This window comes from Tamandua tetradactyla, chromosome 13, assembly GCF_023851605.1.
Source record: "Tamandua tetradactyla isolate mTamTet1 chromosome 13, mTamTet1.pri, whole genome shotgun sequence".
Lineage (NCBI taxonomy): Eukaryota > Metazoa > Chordata > Mammalia > Pilosa > Myrmecophagidae > Tamandua > Tamandua tetradactyla.
The window spans coordinates 23,683,973-23,703,697 of record NC_135339.1 but is presented as its reverse complement, the minus strand read 5'-3'; the positions used below and the strand labels follow the sequence as shown (position 1 = coordinate 23,703,697).

At 38.0% G+C, this 19,725-nt stretch overlaps 3 protein-coding genes across 8 annotated transcripts in view; 2 read left to right on the top strand and 1 right to left on the bottom strand.

The window, feature by feature from the left end:
* LOC143653732 (NAD(P)H pyrophosphatase NUDT13, mitochondrial-like) overlaps positions 1-4,073 on the top strand; it is a 22,937-nt gene extending 18,864 nt beyond the window's left edge. The window contains exon 8 of the mRNA XM_077124971.1: positions 86-4,073. Within this exon, the coding sequence (XP_076981086.1) occupies positions 86-286 (201 nt within the window). The 3' untranslated portion in view covers positions 287-4,073. The remainder of the gene's footprint in view (positions 1-85) is intronic.
* Positions 1-19,725, top strand: part of LOC143653725 (NAD(P)H pyrophosphatase NUDT13, mitochondrial) — a 205,336-nt gene that overhangs the window by 18,792 nt on the left and 166,819 nt on the right. The window lies entirely within an intron of this gene.
* The window catches only part of LOC143653730 (prolyl 4-hydroxylase subunit alpha-1-like), a 47,824-nt gene continuing 28,754 nt past the window's right edge, over positions 656-19,725 (bottom strand). For 4 of the 5 annotated variants that reach the window (XM_077124965.1, XM_077124967.1, XM_077124968.1 and 1 more), the window contains 2 exons: positions 2,941-19,725; positions 656-2,749 (listed from right to left, as the gene is read on the bottom strand). Coding sequence is in view for 1 of the 5 variants with exons in the window: in XM_077124967.1 (XP_076981082.1) it covers positions 19,716-19,725 (10 nt within the window). In the remaining 4 variants the exon portion in view is untranslated. The remainder of the gene's footprint in view (positions 2,750-2,940) is intronic. The other variant, XM_077124966.1, reaches the window with a different exon arrangement.

Genomic DNA, 19,725 nt, shown 5'->3' with positions numbered 1-19,725 from the left:
ATTGTGGTCCCTAACTGCTGTGCACTTCAGTTTCTATAGAACTTTCGTAGCTTCTAACCTTACATCGTTTTTCCTTGTCTTTCAGATCCAAGTGAACTTGAGAGAATTGGAGGCAGCTGCCTGGTTCAGTCTTGATGAGGTGGCCGCAACCCTAAAGAGAAAGGGCCCCTATATCCATCAGCAGGATGGAACCTTCCCATTCTGGTTGCCACCCAAGTTAGCTATTGCCCACCAATTGATTAAGGAGTGGGTAGAGAAACACAGCTGTTCTTCCCTGCCTGCTTAGCCCAGATCAAGCCACCTAAATCTCTCCTCGGTATCCCTGAGGAAGAGATTAATGATAAAGGTGAGAACTCGTAATAAGATAGAGCAGAAGATGAGCCTACAGCGTGACACCTTTACTAGTGTTAATGAAACAAGTTCCTATTTATGGGCATTCAAAAGTGCCAGTATGAGAAGAAAAACTTATTAGTGGGAGGCATTATTTGGATGTAGACTCCTGTTCACTCATTTTCTTTAGGCCTTGGAATCAAGTATCTTCTGATATGTGGCTTGTTGATGCTGGGTTTGTACTAACTGTCAAATGTGCCAGGTGTAATTTTGGTTAAAACTTTTATCTTAGTAGTGAAAAGACAGCAAAATACAAGTCATTTATAAATACTTTTTAATCCTCACAAAAATAATAAAAATAGCACAACATAGTATTTGCCAATTCTTGTACAGTTAATTATCTTGTACATGGGAGTTAAAGTCATGACATTTCTTTATGTTATCTGAAGTGGTGAGGAAAGTGGTTGCTATGTCTTCTTCTGAGTACACTGCATTGAACCAGATACAGTGAGGTTCTGTTCAGGTAGTCGTTGAATCCCAGCCAGGTTCAAAGTGGTAAGTCTTTTTGCTGTTCTCACCTCTGTTACTTGCTGCTTGTATCCTAAGGAAAAGACCATCACTTTGCCATGCCTCTTTTCTTAATGTAAAGTGGTTACTGCCATCTACACACTCAATAATACTGATTTATTTCAACAAAGGGATCAGTGAGGATGAACAAATGCCAAAACCAAACCCAAACCATTTCTTGAGCTTTACAGGATAAACTAAATTTTGGATTTCTCATTGTTAATATATACCATTCTAAGGACACAGATTTATTTGGGAGAATAAAATAAATTTCTGCAACTTTGTTCAGATGTATTTTTCTGTGCTCTGACATGAGGAAACTGCAGAAAGTGGAATGGAGGTAGATCTCTTTATTGGTGTGACAGAATGTTTGAGTCCAGTTTGGAGCCTATGGAAAACTGAAGCAATGTACAGATGAACTAATGTTATAAGTCAAGTTGAAAAAGGAATTGTTGGGGGAAAGAGTCATATTGCCATTTGATTTTAGGCACTAACTTGTGATTAAAGACACAGGCCCCAGAGACACTAAGATATTCAACACTAAAGTCCCTTAGGACTAAGTAAAAGGGATCCTGGAACAAGAAAAGTTGGAGCACTGACTTTCCTTTTGAGGGGAAATCAAAGTGCCTTCATCAGAAAATGCTGAGGGATAATATGAGATGGGACTCCGTTGTCCTCTTAGATTGACCATTTTGCTCTTACCTGGGCTGAACCTAGCAGGTAGAAGGGAAAAGAACTCTCAAAAGAGAGGTCCTGAGATTTCTCCATATCTTGCAGTTAGAAGTTCAGGGTTCATGTGTGTTACCCTCTCCCAATCTTTTTTATCTCTTTGTAGGTGTGTTTGTGAGTACATGTGTACACATCCCCAGTCTGAAAATACTGATAGGGGAGTATGCGGGATTCCTGGTTGTGAGTTTCTCAAGCTTACCATGGAGTAACTGTTTGCTTTTTGATTAATGTGTTTTTTTTGGAAAGGAAAAAATGGGAGTACAGAGGTGGCTAACTGGACAAGCTCCCACAATGAACTGTTTTCCAGCGGTGAGTGGGAGGAGGGCTTTGATATAGAATTCCAAGGATATCTGAGAGCAGAGGCAGAAGAGGAAAGAAGTAGAGACTGGGGTACTGAAAATGGCAGATAAATAAAGGAAATTTGGCATAGGGCTTACTGCCTGGAGAATATTTATATGGCAATAAATTACGAGATTGTTAAGTACAAAAAAGACTCCAACTGGGTCCATGATGCAGAATACCAACAGGTAAAACCTTAATGAATGCATGTGTCATCAGAGTGAGATTGGCTCAAGCTAAGTCAGCCCTGGAAACTGGAATAAAAAGAAATTAATTCATTCCTTAGTTTTGACTGTGCATCTCCCTTTCTTTGCCCAACATCTAATCCTCAATGAAGGTAAATTGAATGTACTACAAGTACATTATGGGGAAACTTTTCTCATAGTCAAGCTGGTGTAGCATCTGAAACCTCATTTTTAACAAATATGTAACTTCAAAACAAAGTATATTTCAAATATTTTAAATTAACATTATTTGAAAACATTATAATGTTGTCCTATGTGATAAAAAGCACATTTTTGTTGGATGCTTAAATCAGTGTGTGATACTCTACCTTTTCTGAAGCTCAATTCAGTCAACAACATTGTAAAAATATCAAGAGGAACGGTTGGAGATGGATATGGTATATTTAATTTTTATTGGCTTATGATAATAGGCTTCTAAACAGAAACTCTACTACATCATTCTCCTAATTACTCCTTGTTCTCTGAAGACAGGGCAGTAGGGAATCATTTCCATTCTTTACTTTCATATGGCAAGAAACAGTCCATAGGGCATTTCTCTGCTGCATAAAATAAAAGCAAAGGAAAAATGAGATCTAGATTATAAAATACTGGTCTATACATGGAGTTGTTTGTAGAGAAGATGATTCACTTTAGGAGGAATATGAGAATCATCTTGTGTTGGTTTGAAAGCTGCTAGAATGCAGTACACCAGAAATTGAAAGGCTTTTATGAAGGGAATTTAATAACTTACAAGCTTACAGATCCAAGGAAGTGAAAGTATCCAAATTAAGGCACCAGTGAGGGGTTACCTTCACTCAAGAAGGTCGTTGGGTCAATCTGTCAGCTGGCTAGTCATGTAGCTGGCATCTGGCGGTCCCTTGCTCTCAGGCGCCATTGCTTTCAGCCTCTGTTCCTATGGGGGTTCGTCACTTCCTTTCTCCAGGACAAGCTTTCATCTCTTGGCTTCCCTTGGCTCTCTCTAGGTTCTGGCTTGTTTAACATCTCATGGCGACATCTGCTGGCCTCCAAACATCTCCAAACATCCATGTCTCTGTTCTCCAAGTGTTGGTATCTGTGTTGGCTCTGCTCTGAAGTTCCTGTTGGCTCTGAGGCTTCTGTCAGCTCTGACTCTCTCCAAAATGTTTCCTCTTTTAAAGGATTCCAGTAAATTAAGCAAGACCCACCCTGAATGGGCAGAATTACACCTCCATTTAATCAAAAGTCACACCCACAATTGGGCCTGCCTTATCTCTGTGAAGATAATTTAATCACAAGTTTCAAACCTACAGTATTGAATCAGGAGTAAAAGAAAAGGCTGCTCTCACAAGATTGGATCAGAATTGAAACATGGCTTTTCTGAGGTACGTAATACTTTTAAATCTGGCACAAATCTTAAGAAATAAGCATTAATTTTATTTTAATAATAGATATCACAGTTACATTAAATATCAAACCTCTATCCATTAAATTTGAACAATTTAGTATCAACAGAGAAGGATCTCTGGTAGGGCTGTACAGGAAATACCTTCTAAAACCCTTTTTTAAACTTGAGAATTGACATTTAAAAAGCACCATTATTCCCTGAGTAGAGAGCAGTAGGTGTTTTTACTAGTTCACAGCCCAATATATCTACCTGGCGCGACTTTAGACTTCTGTATGATGTCATCAGTTGTGAACACCCTGCTATGATGGGGAGCTGACTGACTCACTAGGATGTAGACGGGGAGGCAGTCCTTCAGCAACCTCATCCTTCTACCCTGCCTGGCATGTAAGCTGAATTCCTTCACTGAGACCCTTACAAAGGCAAACCAATGCACCAGAGCAAACCTTTTGGCTCTCATTTCTTGAACTTATCTACATCTGTTGAGGGCCAGGGGTCCCTGAAAGGGTCAGGCCCAAGAGCATTTCCTGGATTCCAGCAAAGAGCTCTGGCTCCAGCTCACTAGCTTTGACCACTTGTCAATCTGCCCAAGATTCTTGGTGAGGTTTTTGGTGCGTAAGACATTTACTCTTACCAACAGGACTATACTATCTTCCCAAAATCAGCACTAGGTTCTCCTTAGGTCTTTTTTTTTTTTTTAATTTTTATTCATACAACAACATACAAGCACATACATTCTTAAAACAAAAACATTTCATACATGGTATACAATCAGTGGCTCACAACATCATCACTTAGTTGTATATACATACATCATGATTTTTTAGAACACTTGCATCAATACAGAAAAAAGAAAAACTCATACATATCATATCCCTTACCCCTCCCTCTCATTGACCACTAGTATGTCTATCTACCCAATATATATATTTTATAATTTAAACATTTGTTCCCCCTATTATTTATATATTTTTAACCTGTGTTGTACTCAACAGTCCATACTGTAGATAAAAAGAGCACCAGACAGAAGATTTTCACAATCACACAGTCACATTATGAGAGCTGTATCATTATACAATGATCTTTAAGAAACATGGCTACTGGAACACAGCTCTACAGATTCAGGCACTTCCATCTAGCCTCTCTAATACACCTTAAACTAAAAAGGGGATATCTATATAATGCATAAGAATAACTTCCAGGATAATCTCTCGAGTCAGTGGAAATCTCTCAGCCACTGACACTTTGTCTCATTTCTCTCTTCCCTCTTTTGGTTGAGAAGATTTTCTCAATCTGTTGATGCTGAGTCACAGCTCATTCTAGAATTTCTGTCCCACATTGCCAAGAAGGTTTACACCCCTGGGAGTTATGTCTCATGTAGAGAGGGGGAGGGCGGTGTGTTTGCTTGCCGTGTTGGCTGAGAGAGAGAGGCCACATCTGAGCAGCAAAAGAGGTTCTCTGGGGGTGACTCTTAGGCCTAATTTTAAGCAAGCTTAGTTATCCTTATCCTTTGTGGGGATAAGTTTCATATGAACAACCCCCAAGATTGAGGGCTTGGCCTATTGATTTGGTTGTCCCCACTGCTTGTAAGAATATCAGGAATTCTTCAAATGGGGAAGCTGAACTTTTCTCCTTTCTTGCCGTTCCCCCAAGGGGGCTTTGCAAATACTTCTTTATTCACTGTTCAAATCACTCTGGGATTTATCGGGGCATCCCTCTGGACAAACCTACAAAATCTCATGTCCTATTCAAGGCATGCCTTATTCCATGTATTTATGATGTTCAATTAAGCTGTTCATTTAAGTTGTATTAGGAAATGCACTACTCAAAATATAAATTTTGTACCAAATAAACATTTTTTTGCTTTAGTCTCACACGTAAGTTAAAGTTTTAAAATATGAATTACCATCTATTTTCAACACGCTGCGATATTGACATTCCTTTGTTCTCCTCATGTGAAAACATTTTTTGAGTTGTACATTTAGTCACTGTCATTGTACACTCTAGGCATTCCTAGGTTATACCATCTCAGTCTTTATCATCTATCTTTCCTTCTGGTTTCATTTGTACCCCCCAGCGCTCCTCCTTCTACCATTCTCACATTCAACTTCATTCAGTGTAGTAACATTATTGTGCTACAATTAAGAAGTATTGTGCTATCCATTTCAGAATTTTTACCATCAGTCTTGTTGCACAATCTGTATCCCTTTAGCTCCAATTACCCAATAGCTACCCTATTTCTTATCTCCTGATGGCCTCTGTTCTTAACTGAAATTCTCCAAGTTTGTTCGTTAATGTTAGTTCATATCCGTGAAACCATACAGTATTTGTCCTTTTGTTTCTGGCTAATTTCACTCAGCATAATGTCCTCATGGTTCATCCATGTTGTTACATACTTCATGACTTTATTCTGTCTTACAGCTGTGTAACAATCCATTGTACGTATATACCACAGCTTGTTTAGCCACTTGTCGGTTGATGGACATTTGGACTGTTTCCATCTCTTGGCAATTGTAAATAATGCTGCTATAAACATTGGTGTGCAAATGTCCATTAGTGTCCATGCCCTCATGTCCTCTGAATAGATACCTGGCAATGGTATTGCTGGATCATATGGCAATTCTATACTAAGCTTCCTGAGGAAGCACCAAACTGTATTCCACAGCAGTTGTAACATTTTACGTTCCCACCAACAGTGGGTAAATGTGCCTCTTTTTCCACATCCTCTCCAGCACTTCTTGTTTTCTGTTTTATTGATAATGGCCTTTCTGGTGTGTGTGAGATGATACATCATTGTGGTTTTTGATTTGCATTTCCCTAATAGCCAGGGAAGTTGAGCATGTTTTCATGTGCTATTTAGCCATTTAAATGTATTTCTTCTTCTGAGAAGTTATCTGTTCAAGTCTTTTGCCCATTTTGCAGTTGGGTTGTTTGTCTTTTTGTTGTTGAGTTGAACAATTTCTTTATATATTCTGGATACTAGACCCTTATCTGATATATCGTTTCCAGATATTTTCTCCCATTATGTAGGCTGTTTTTTTTACTTTCTTGACAAAGTTCTTTGATGCACAAAAGTGTTTAATTTTGTGGAGTTCCCATTTATCTATTCTTTCTTCAATACTTGTGCTTTGGGTGTAAGATCTAGGAAGCCTCCTCCTATCATAAGATTTATAAGGTATTTCTCTACATTTTCTTCTAAAAGTTTTATGGTCTTAGATCTAATGTTTAGGTCTTTGATCCACTTTGACTTAATTTTTGTATAGGGTGTGAGATATGGATCCTCTTTCATTCTTTTGCATATGGATATCCAGTTCTCTAGGCACCATTTATTGAAGAGACTGTTCTGTCCCAGGTGAGTTGGCTTGACTGCCTTATCAAAGATCAATTGTCCATAGATGAGAGGGTCTATATCTGAACACTCTGTTCAATTTCATTGGTCAGTGTTCTAGTTTGCTAGATGCCAGAATGCAATATACTGGAAATGGAATGGCTTTTTAAAAGGGGAATTTAATAAGTTACTAGTTTACAGTTCTAAGGCCGAGAAAATGTCCCAGTTAAAACAAGTCTATAGAAATATACAATCAGAGGCATCCAAGGAAAGATACCTTGGTTCAAGAAGGCCAATGACATTCAGGGTTTCCCTCTCAAGTGGAAGGGTACATGGTGAACTCAGTCAGAGTTTCTCTCTCATCTGGAAAGGCACATGGTAAACACGGTCAGGGTTCCTCTCTCATCTGGAAGGGCACATGGCAAACACGTCATCATCTGCTAGCTTCTTCTCCTGGCTTCCTGTCACATCAAGCTCCCCGGGAGGTATTTTCCTTCTTCATCTCCAAAGGTTGCTGGCTGGTGGACTCTGCTTCTTGTGGCTATGTCATCCTGCTCTGTTCTCCCTGAATCTCTCATTCTCTAAAATGTTTCCTCTGTTATAGAACTTTAGAAACTTATCAAGACCTACCCAAATAGGTGGAGACATGCCTCTACATAACCCAGCTTAACAACCACTCTTGATCAAATCATCCTGCATGGAGATGATCTAATTATACTTTCAAGCATATAGTATTGAATAGGGATTAGAAGAAATGGCTGCCTTTACAAAATGGGATTAGGATTAAAACATGTCTTTTTCTAGGGTACATACATCATTTCAAACCAGCACAGCCAGTATATCTATCTTTATGCCGATACCATGCTGTTTTGACCACTGTAGCTTCATAATCGCCTTAAAGTCACGTACTGTGAGACCTCTAACTACATTTTTCTTTCTCAGGATATTTATAGCTATTCAGGGCATCTGGTCCTTCCAGATAAATTTGGTTATTGATTTTCTATTTCCAAAAAATACGTTTTTGGGATTTTAATTGGTATTGCATTGAATCTATAAATCAATTTAGGTAGAATTTCACATCTTAACAATATTTAGTCTCTCAATCCATGGACATGGTATGTCCTTCCATTTATTTAGGTCTTCTGTGATTTCTTTTAGCAATTTCTTATAGTTTTCTTTGTACAGGACTTTGTATCATTAGTTAAATTTATTCCTAAATATTTTATTCTTTTAGTTGCAATTGTAAATGGATTTTGTTTCTTGATTTCCCCCTCAGATTGCTCATTACTAGTGTATAAAAACACTATAGATTTTTGAGTGTTGACCTTGTAACCTGCCACTTTGCCGTACTCATTTATTAACTCAAGTAGTTGTGCTGTGGATTTTTCAGTGTTTTTGACATATGCTATCATATCATCTGCAAACAGTGAGAGTTTTACTTCTTCCTTTCCAATTTTGATGCCTTTATTTCTTTTTCTTGTCTAATTGCTCTGGCTACAAGTTTGAAGACAGTGTTGAATAACAATGGTGATAGTGGACATCCTTGTTTCTGATCTCAGGGGGAAAGTTAGTTGTGGGTTTTGTGTGTGTGTGATATTAGCTGTGGGGTTTTCATATATTCCCTTTATTATGCTGAGGAAGTTCCCTTCTATTCCTATCCTTTGAAATGTTTTCAACAAGAAAGGATGCTGAATTTTGTCAGATGCCTATTCTGTGTCAATTGAGATGATCATGTCGTTTTTCTGCTTTGGTTTGTTGATATGGTGTATTACATTAATTGATTTTCTTATGTTGAACCATCCTTGTATACCTGGGATGAATCCTGCTTGGTGATGGTATATAATTCTTTTAATATGCTACTGCATTCGATTTGCAAGAATTTTGTTGAGTATTTCTGCATCTATATTCATTATTAGAGAGATTGGTCTGTAATTTTCTTTTCTTGTAGTATCTTTGTCTGGCTTTGGTATGAGGGTGATGTTGGCTTCATCGAATGACTTAGGTAGCCTTTCCTCCTCTTCAAACTTTTTGAAGAGTTTAAGCAGAAATGGTACTAATTTTTTCTTGAATGTTTGGTAGAATTTATATGTGAAGCCATCTGCTCCTGGACTTTTCTTTCTGGGGAGCTTCTTAATGACTAATTCAGTTTCTTCTGATTGGTTTGTTGAGGCCATCTAATTTCTTCTTGAGTCAATCTTGGTTGCTCATGCCTTTCTTGAAAGTTGTCCATTTCACCTACTTATTAGCATAAAGTTGTTCATAGTATCCTCCCATTACCTCCTTTATTTCTACAGGGTCAAAGGTTATGTCTCCTCTTCCATTTCTCATTTTATTTATTTGCATCCTCTCTCTTCTTCTTTTTGTCAACTGTGTTAAGGGTCCATCAATCTTATTAATCAACTCATAGAACCAACTTCTGGTTTTGTTGATTTTCTCAATTGTTTTCATGTTCTCAATTTCGTTTACTTCTGCTCTAATCTTTGTTATTTCTTTCCTTTTGCTTCCTTTGGGGTTAGTTTGCTGTTCTTTCTCTAGTTCTTCCAATTGAACAGTTAATTCCTCGATTTTTGCTCTCTCTTCTTTTTTTGATATAGGCATTTAGGGCAATAAATTTCCCTCTTAGCACTGCCTTTGCTGCATCCCATAAATTTTGATATGTTGTGTTTCGTTTTCATTTGCTTAAGGTATTTACTGATTTCTCTTGTAATTCCTTCCTTGACCCACTGGTTGTTTAAGAGTATGTTGTTGAGCCTGCATAATTTTGTGAATTTTCTGGCCCTCTGCCTATGATTGATTTCCAACTTCATTCCTTTATGATTTGAGAAAGTGTTTTGTATGATTTCAACCTTTTAAATTTTATTGTGACTTCCTTTGTGACCCAGCATGTGGTCTATCCTTGAGAATGATCCATGAGCTCTTAAGAAAAAGGTGTATCCTGCTGTTGTGGGGTGTAATGTTCTTTAAATGTCTGTTAAGTCTACTTTGTTTATTGTACCATTCAAATTCTGTCTCTTTATGGATCTTCTGCCTAGATGTTCTGTCCAATAATGAGAGTGGGGAATTGAAGTCTCCACCTGTTATGGTAGATGTGTCTATTTCTCTTTTCAGTGTTTGCCTCATGTACTTGGAGCAGTCTGGCTCAGTGCACAAATATTTATAATTGTTAGGTCTCCTTGTTGAATTGTTCCTTTTATTAATACATAGTGTCCTTTTTCTCTTTTAATTGTTTTACATTTGAAGTCTGATTTGTTGGATATTAATATGGCTACTCTTGCTCTTTTCTGATTGCTGTTTGCATGAAATATCTTTTCCCAACCTTTCAGTTTCAACCTGTTTATCTTTGGGTCTAAAATGCATCCCTGTATACAGCAGACAGATGGGTCCTGTTTTTGAATCCATTCTGCCAGTCTGTCTTTTGACTGGGGAGTTTAATCCATTAACATTTAGCGCTATTACTGTAAGGGCGGTATTTTCTTCTACCATTTTGCTGTTTGGACTTTATATGTCATATCTAATTTTACTTCTTTTTTTACTGATAGTCTTCATTTCTACACTTTTCTCCACACCTCTCTCTCCTGTCTTTTCTGTCTGTCTCTAGTGCTCCCTTTAGTATTTCTCGCAGAGTCGGTCTCCTGGTCACAAATCCTCTCAGTGATTTTTTTATCTGAAAATGTTTTAATTTCCCCCTCATTTTTGAAGGACAGTTTTGCTGGATATAGAATTCTTGGTTCACAGTTTTTCTCTTTTAGTAACTTAAATATATCATATCACTGTCTTCTTGCCTCTGTGATTTCTGCTGAGAAATCTATGCATAGTCTTGTTGAGCTTCCCTTGTGTTTGATGGATTGCTTTTGTCTTGCTGCTTTCAAAATTCTCTCTTTCTGTTTGATATCTGACATTCTGATTACTAAGTGTCTTAGAGTACATCTATTTGGATCTATTCCGTTTGGGGTATGCTGAATGTCTTGGATCTGTAATTTTAAATCTTTCATGAGAGTTGAGAAATTTTCAGTGATAATTTCCGCCATTACTTTTTCTCCTCCTTTTCCCTTCTCTTCTCCTTCTGGGACACCCACGGCAGGTATATTCATATGCTTCATATTGTCATTCAATTCGCTGAATCCCTGCTCATATTTTTCCATTCTTTTCCTTATATTTCCTTTTGCTTGTTGGATTTCACATGTCCTGTCCTCCAGTTCACTAATCCTATCTCTTGTCTCTTGAAATCTAACACCGTAGGTTTCCATTGTTTTTTTTAGACTTTCAATTTCTTCTTTTTGTTCATCCTTGCCTTCTTTATAGCCTCTCTCAATTCACTGATTTGATTTTTTATGAAATTTTCCATGTCTGTTCAAACATCCTGAATTAATTGTTTCAATTCCTGTATCTCATTTGACTTGTTAGTTTGTTCCTTTGACTGGGCCATATCTTTAATTTTCCTAATATGATTCATTATTTTTTGCTGGCATCTTGACATTTAATTTCCTTAATTAGTTTATTCTGGAGATTGTTTTCACTTTTTTACCTAGGATTTTCTTGGTGGATAACTTTGTTGTCTATCTATTCTTTGATATTCAGTTCAGCTTATTCTAGACCTCTAGCATAGGTTTTGTTTAGCAAATCAGAATTTTTCAGTACTTGTTTTCTTGTTTGTTGCCTGTGTGTATGGTACCTTTTTCCCCACTTAGGAGGGTCTACTTAGGTATTGTAGACCCCAGTCAGATTTTGCAGACCAGTCTGGCCTCCTCTCAGGAGGAAAGAGTCATCTGCATCAGTTTCCCCTGAGGGTGAGACCCAGCAGGTTGACAGACCTTCCTAAGAAGCATCTAGACTCTGTATATTTCTTATCCTGCCACGTATGTGGCATTTTTATGCCTGCAGGTCCCACCAGCATAAAGTGATGTGGTGCCCTTAACTTCAGCAGACTCTCTCTGCTGGGGTGTGGTTGAGACAGAGGAGAGGCTATAGTCTGGTTTTAATTGCTTCACTTTTCCAGTCCCTAGGGATTGAATTCATCGAGGGAGGGATTTCACCTGAGCTGGGCCCCACCCCTCTCTTGGGGAAGGCACAGCCTCCAGACAAGTGCTCAGACAAGTTTAATTCTGCCCTTGCCTGGGACAGTTCGAGCCTAGAAGACTTGCAGTTGTATCCAAAGAGCAGTCAAGCCATAGGAACACAGCCAGAAAGAAAAACCCTTTACAGAGCAAGACCCCCATTCCTCAGGTTTGCTAATGAAGAGCTGAAGTTGGCACGCTGCTCTGTGTATCTCCAGGTCCTATGTGGCCCCTCCTTTCCTTCAGGGCCCAGATCCTTTCAACTATATTGCATTGTCTGATCAAAAAAAAAACCCTCTGTTTTTTCTTTTTCCCTGCCCTCTTTGCGCCTGGGCAAAAACCTGCAACCTCAGCTTTTACTCGATGTTCAGCTGATATGGGTGTCTATCTTTAGTAGTCAGCATTGGTTAATTCCACAATTGGAGCTTGGTTGAGCTCAGCCCCTTGTTGTTAGTAGAGTCCTTCCTTTCCCCTCTGAGAACCAGCCTGTAGGGGGTGGGTGCTGGCCTCTGGGGCTTGGGGGACTCACAGTTCTGAGTGGGATCACAGTCAATCCAAAGTGGTGTATGCTATGTGTCTGGTCACTAATGTGACCTCAGCAGTTGTTCTGTACTGTTCCTGGCTATTTACTAGCTGCTCTGGAGGACGAACTAAATCCTACTCCTCCCTAAGCCACCATCTTGGCTCCTCCTACCTACCATAACTTGCCAACCCCCAACCAAAACCATATGACCTAGGGCATCATATAAGATTCTATAAAGGTTACATGCACTAGGGTAACATTCTAGAAACCTACACCCTCCATATGGGTCCCTGGACCAGAATAAATCCTGAAATGCAGAGGGGCCAGCCTCTCCTGAGTATCAACGAGTTCCATCCCCCGTCCCATATTATCAACAGCCTCTTCCAACATGAAAAAGTTAAAATGAGCGTACCCCAAATACCACTAAAGTGTGGGATAAAGATCAAAGGTGCGCTACAGAGAAGGTAGGGTTTAACAAACGAGTATGAATGTTGAATCATTATACTGATATTTCTTTTATTCTCCAGTATCTTAGAGTAGCTAGAAATAAACACCTAAAGTGGTAGAATTGTAACCCATACCAAACTCTGAAATCTATCCTACAACCAATTGTTGCAATGTGCTTTGAAATTTATTGGGTTTTTTTTTTGTATATGTTATTTTTTACAATAAAGAAAAAAAATATTGCTTCTACCTTCCAGTGTTTCGGAGCAGCTAGAAGGAAAAATCTTAAATAGTGCAGTGGTAACCCATAACAAACTCTGAATCTGTTCCATATCTACTAATTGAAATGTACTTTAAAAATCACTGCCTTTTTCTTTTCTTTGTATGTATGTTATATTTAACAAAAAAATGTTTTTAAAAAGTTCCAGAATTAGGTAGTTCTGGTGGTGGCACAGCTTGTGACTTTACTAAAAATCAATGAACTGTATACTTTAAAAGGATCAGTCTTTTGGTATGAGAATTATCTCAATAAAGCTATCATTAAAAAAGTAAACTTAAGCTTTATATACTGATTTAGGTGGAAGTTACACAGTTGCATATATGCAAAAAATCATGGACACTTAAGATTTATGCACTTTCCTATATGAATGTTAAACTTAATTTAAAAAATTATAAAAAGTGAATGAGGTATCAAGTCCAAATTTGTCATCTTGGAATGTTGACCTGAGGATGACTGTAACTAAGGATAGAAATTAAATACTTAAAATTACACTAAGGGAAGAGATGAAAGTAGTGACACAGACATTTGAACACTGATGCTCACAGTTGCACTATTCACAACTGCCAAAAGATGGAAATAATCCAAGTGCCAATCAATAGACAGGTGGATAAACAAAATGTGGCATATACATACAATGGATTATTATGCAGCAGTAAGATGAAATAAGGTTCTGAAGCATATGACAATGTGCGTGAACCTTGAAGACATATGCTGAGTAAAATAAGTCAGACACAAAAGGATAGACGCCATATGATTTCACTATTATGTCTCTGGTAAAGGTAATTTCAGAGGTTGCGCTGCAGAATATAGCAGACCTAGACTACACAAAAGCGAGAGATAGGGAAAAGGCGTCCAATGAGGCTGAATCTAAATGCAAGGGAATGGATAGAAGTGGTAGTAAGTACTTGGTGGGGTTATAAGTAACATTGCCATATTGAAGGTGAATATGATTGAAAGGGGATGTACAGTACCATGTATTGCACTGATTAAATCTATAATTATAAATAAGTTCTTGCATGAACTATTTCAAAGGTTCAGTACTGGACAGAAAGTCAATAGTAGAAGGGTATGGGGGAAAACTAAAAATGCATTCTATGGCCAATAGTTAATAGGAAGACCCAACAGTACCACAGCACTAATAAGGGCAACTGATTAGAGGGAGAGACAAGTGATAAGAGGTAATTTTAATATTTTTTTTGCATGGGCAGGCACTGGGAATCGAACCTGGGTCTCTGGTACGGCAGGTGAGCCACCGTGGCCTGCCCAAGTAGTTTTAATTTGATAGTTGCTAACACTGTGTTTGTTGGTTCTTTGTTGCTATGAACTGATGAAAACTGTCTAAAATTGAAAGTGCTACTAACTGTACAACAAAGTGAGGATACTGTAAGACATGGTTTATTTATTTTGAACATTGTCCATAATGCCCAATAGATGGAGGGTGCTGAAGGGTATAATGACTGAGAAGCAAAATGGGAAATGGTGAAAAATTTATATGATAGAATATGGGTGTGGCTACAAAAAAAGTATGTCAAGAGACACAATGAAATGAATAAATCTTGGGGAAAATATATTCTGTATAATAAACCAAAAAACAAAAGAACAACTACGCAAAGGTCTCTTTTAGAAAATACTTTTAAGAAAATTTGAGCCTAGATTGTAAACCCCTATAGCAGCCACATTTAGTCTGAAGTTGTAAATGTATTTCTGGATTCTGAGACACTGAGCTACAGGTGTAGCTGGTATTTCCCTGGAACTCTGAGTAATTCTATGACACCTATGACCCAGAAATGGAGTGCTACAGCCCTGCAAGTTAGCATAGCTATATATAATAATTATTAAAGTAACCGAAAAAAAGATTGGGCCTCAATTAGAGTGAAAAATGAAGCCAATCTGGTTGGTCTAAGGTAAATCAGAATACAGGGAAAAACATGGTAATGTATGTACTCTAGATCTTCACCTACTATGTGAGACCAAAGGCAGAGGTTTACTATATCTAGAACCTAAATTTTCTGTAACACGTAATCTAAACCAACCTGTCTGGATAGGTCATTTAAACAACCCAAACTCCTGGAGTCCAGAACAGGAATGAGATCTTGTAATGCTATACAGCTTAATGTACTACCAGTATACATCTCAGAATACTGTGGGCTGATAATTAAAAAGCATTGGTACAGTCCTTTGAGGGTCAGAAGGAAAAAAAAAATATATATATATATATGTGGAACTATTAAACTTTCCCATTTGGGAAATCCCAGATACCCCTCAACCACTGGAGACTCCTTAAGGAAACAGGCCAAGACCTTGATTTAGAGGCTTACTCTTATGAAATTTATTTCTGTAGTGGAGAAACTAAGACTACCTATGAAAGGCCTAAGAGTTGCTTCTAGGAAACTTCTTTTGTTCCTCAGATATGGCCTCCCTCTCTCTAAGCCCAAGTCTGCAAGGAAAATAATTACATTCCCCTCTGTGGGACATGAACTTCAGGGGTGAAAATCTCCCTGACAACATGAGGTATGAATCCTGGGGATGAGCCTGGCCCTGGCAATATAGGGTCAACAATATCTTCTTGACCAAAAGGGGGAAAAGAAGTGTAATAAAATAAGGCATCAGTGGCTAAGAGAGATCAAATAGAGTTAAGAGGCTATATTTGGAAGTTACTCTTATGTAAACTTCTGTTAGATAGTGCTAATTGCCATGGCTTGCTAAACCCCAACCAATGACTTAACTGTTAACAACACTAGGGCCCTAACTGAGAATCTATAAAATTCTTATCCAATAAGTGTGCTTTCCTGCAACCCATAATTCCTGGAGGGTTCCTAGATCAGATAAATTCTAAAACCCAGAAGGGCCACTCCAAGATTATCAATTAATTACATCCCCGTATCCTTTAGTGTCAACACCCCCTCTCAAGATGAAAAAGTCAGAATGGGTACTGCCTAAAGATCCCTATAGACTGGGCAAAGGATCAAAGGAGAAGGAGTAGTTATAACAGAAAATAGGATTTAACAAATGAGTATGATGGCTGAATCACTATATTGATATTCCTTTTAGTCTTCAGTGTTTTGAGTAGCTGGAACAAAAAATTTGAGATAGTGGAATGGTAGCCCATGACAAATTCTTTAACTACTCGTTGAAGTGTGCTTTGAAAAGTATTGCTTTTTCTTTCTTTTCTTTGCATATATATATTGTAATAAAAACGTAAACAAACAAACAATACCCCAAACTAGTTCCATTAAATCTTAAAAAAAAAAAAATTTCACTGAGGGTGCATAGCTGCAGGGTGTGTCCTTAACAGGGATATCTCCTCATCTCAGGGCTGTTCAGGGCCTTGATCCTCTTTATTCTGCTGCTTCTAGAACCTTTTGTGTAACCCAGAGTTGAGAATACAAAGATTTGTGCACAAATGTCAGCATTTAGTACTCACAGAGAAGTCCACTTGAAAAACATGTAATGAAAAAACATTTTTACTCAATGAATTAACACAATCAGGCAATACTTAAGAACAAAAAAAGAGAAAGAGAGTGTGTTGGTTAATCTTTTGATGGCTTACGTATGGTTCTGTGATCAGTGTTGTGAGGCAGATGCACTCCCATGCTTTGTAAAAGGTTAGAAGCAGGTCCTGCCAGTCCAGCTTGGGAGCTATAGGATTCCAAGATATTTGAAACCAGGGTCAGGTCTACATCCACAAGTGCCATAACAGATTCTCATGTATCAAAATCTTCCTCATTGGGCAGGCCACAGTGGCTCAGCAGGTAAGAGTGCTTGCCTGCTATCCCCGAGGACCTGTGTTCGATTCCCGGTGCCTGCTCATGTAAAAACATAAAAAATCTTCCTCATCTGAACTGTTACTGGCAGTCTGGAACAGAGGTTCCTAATTCATGGGGGGGAAAGAAAATCATGGTATGAGATCCTGTCAGGTTAGATGGTGTGGTAGTTAGGTTCAGGTGCCAACCTGGCCAGGTGAAGGTGCCTAGCTCTACTGCTGTGGACATGAGCCAGTGGCATGTGAAACTCATCTGTCGCAGATTACATCTGCAGTCGGCTAGGAGGCGTGCCTGCTGCAATGAATGATGTTTGATTTAATTGGCTGGATGCTTAAATGAGAGAGCTCAATGTAGCACAGCCCAAGCAGCTCGGTATTCCTCATCTCAGCACTCGCAGCTCAGCCCAGGCCTTTGTAGATGCAGAAATGAATCACCCTGGAGAAAGCTGTTGGAACCCAGAGGCTTGACGAGAAGGCCTGCAGAGATCACCCTGTGCCTTCCTATGTAAGAAAGAACCTCAATTGAAAGTTAGCTGCCTTTCCTCGGAAGAATGATACATTTTTAACTAAATAAATCTCCTTTTATTAAAAGCCAATCCATCTTTGGTGTGTTGCATTCTGGCAGCTTTGGTAGACTAGAACAGATGGTGGTTACAATAAAAAGCTAACCAAGCAAAATGTAAAATTTAATTCCAGATGAAAAAGGAAATTTTTTATCCTTTGGGATATAAACCCAAAATGTAATCTAATAAACTAAGTAATTTAGCACACATATTAAACTTGGTTCTAATAGATGTAATATACTTCTTTCCAGGAAAAATTTCTACAAGTAGAATGACTCTCCAAGGGAGATAACCAGAGTTAGGGAGGTACATTTATAGCTTGCCTAGGAGTTCTGAAAGAAGTAAACACAGCAATGAAGAAAAACAAAATGATAAGAATCTAACTTTCTTCTAAAAGAAAGATGCTACTTTCTTTTTTAATGCTCTGGAGGTCCAAATAGAAAGACTGAATTGTCACTTAGACCTTTGATTTAACAGGCTTGGGGAAGGATTTAAAAGACAGCAGCATGATCTATTCTTGCTATTCGAAGTACAGTCCATGGACCAGCAGGAAACGCACTTTGAAGTGTGTTAGAAATGGAAAATCTCAAGCCTCACCCCAGACCTACTTAATCAAAATCTATATTTTAACAAGATCCTTACTTAGATGGTTCATAGTCACATTAAAATTTAAGAACATCTTCTTTAGATAAATCTATTGTATGGTTTATATTAGGTTTGGTAACAATACTAGAAGTGATTATAGCTTTAAATATGGTTTATATAATCAGAGCAAGGGGGATTAATATTAATTAAGGGCCTCATCATTTTATTGTTGTCTCACATGGTTCTCACATTAATTCATGAGGATTATTGGTTAAAGGATAACTGGTTAAATCCTAAACTGAGCAGGATTTCAAACCCTCATCTGTGAGACTCTGGAGTCTATCCTCTTTCCATCATGCCTCTATCTAGGGTTAGACAATGCTGGCATAAAAACTAAGATAAAAATGTGAGTAGAGAGTGAATTCTAAATTAGGGAAATACAAAACAGACAATATTAAAACTCAGTTATTTAGGTATTTTAAATCCTCTTTTTTTGAAATCAATTTTAAAGTGTCAGTAGTAGCAGTATGCAGCCATATTCTAATTCAAACACCTTACATGGATTTTTATTTTAAATCTTGATGAATAACCGAAAAGGAATGTAATTAATTTGATATATGGGGAAATAATTAATACTTCATCCCCTACCAGAGTGAGGGACAAATTAGATTTTATTTCAAATCTCACATATCAAAAAGAAAGAAAGAAAAAAAACCTAAGGCAAAATATGGTTTTAGCTAACCTTCATAATGGACTCAGAAAGGGAAAGAGGTTAAAAGCATACATCCCTCTGGCAAATCAACCTGGAGGACAGTATTTTGAATGAAACAAGCCAGAAATGAAAAGACAAATATCATAACACCTCACTAACATGGATTAACTATTAACGTGGAATTTGAGAGCATAGGCTATGTTAGATGAAGGCTTATGGGAAAGATTCCTAGATTGTAAACTAGAGGTTATCCTTATGCAGTATAAAGATAAGCCTTATTCAGTTTTGGAGTTAATGGAGTAGCTAGAGGGAAATATGCGAAACTGTTCAATTGTAATACAATAGCCTTGATTCTTGAAGATAACTGAATAAATATAAAGTCTTAAAGGTGTAATTATGTGACTGAAAACCTTGTGACTGACACTCCTTTATCCAGTGTATGGACAGATGAGTAAGGAAAAAAAACAAATAAGAAATAAATAATAGGGGAAGGGGAACTACGGCATGTTTTGGGTGTTCTTTTTTACTTTTATTCTTTTTGTATTTTGGAATAATGAAAATGTTCAAATATACATTGCGATGACTAATGCACAGCTATATGAAGATACCGTGAACCACTGATAGTACAATTTGGATGATTATAGGGTATGTGAATATTATCTCAATAAAATTGCATTAAAAAAAAGCACACAAACCACTTGCTTCCGGGTGGTGAGACTTTTGCCAATGCTGGTATGTGCCAGTTCCTCGTCCATCTGGGCCATGTATTATTTCAGATTACCGAGAGTTCCCTTCAGAGAAGCGCTCTCCCCAGGGCCTTGTGCTTCAAGTTCAAGTCGTCATCACTGTCTAAACATTCAAAGTCTTCCTCCTCCAGATCATCAGAATCTGACTCATGAGGCC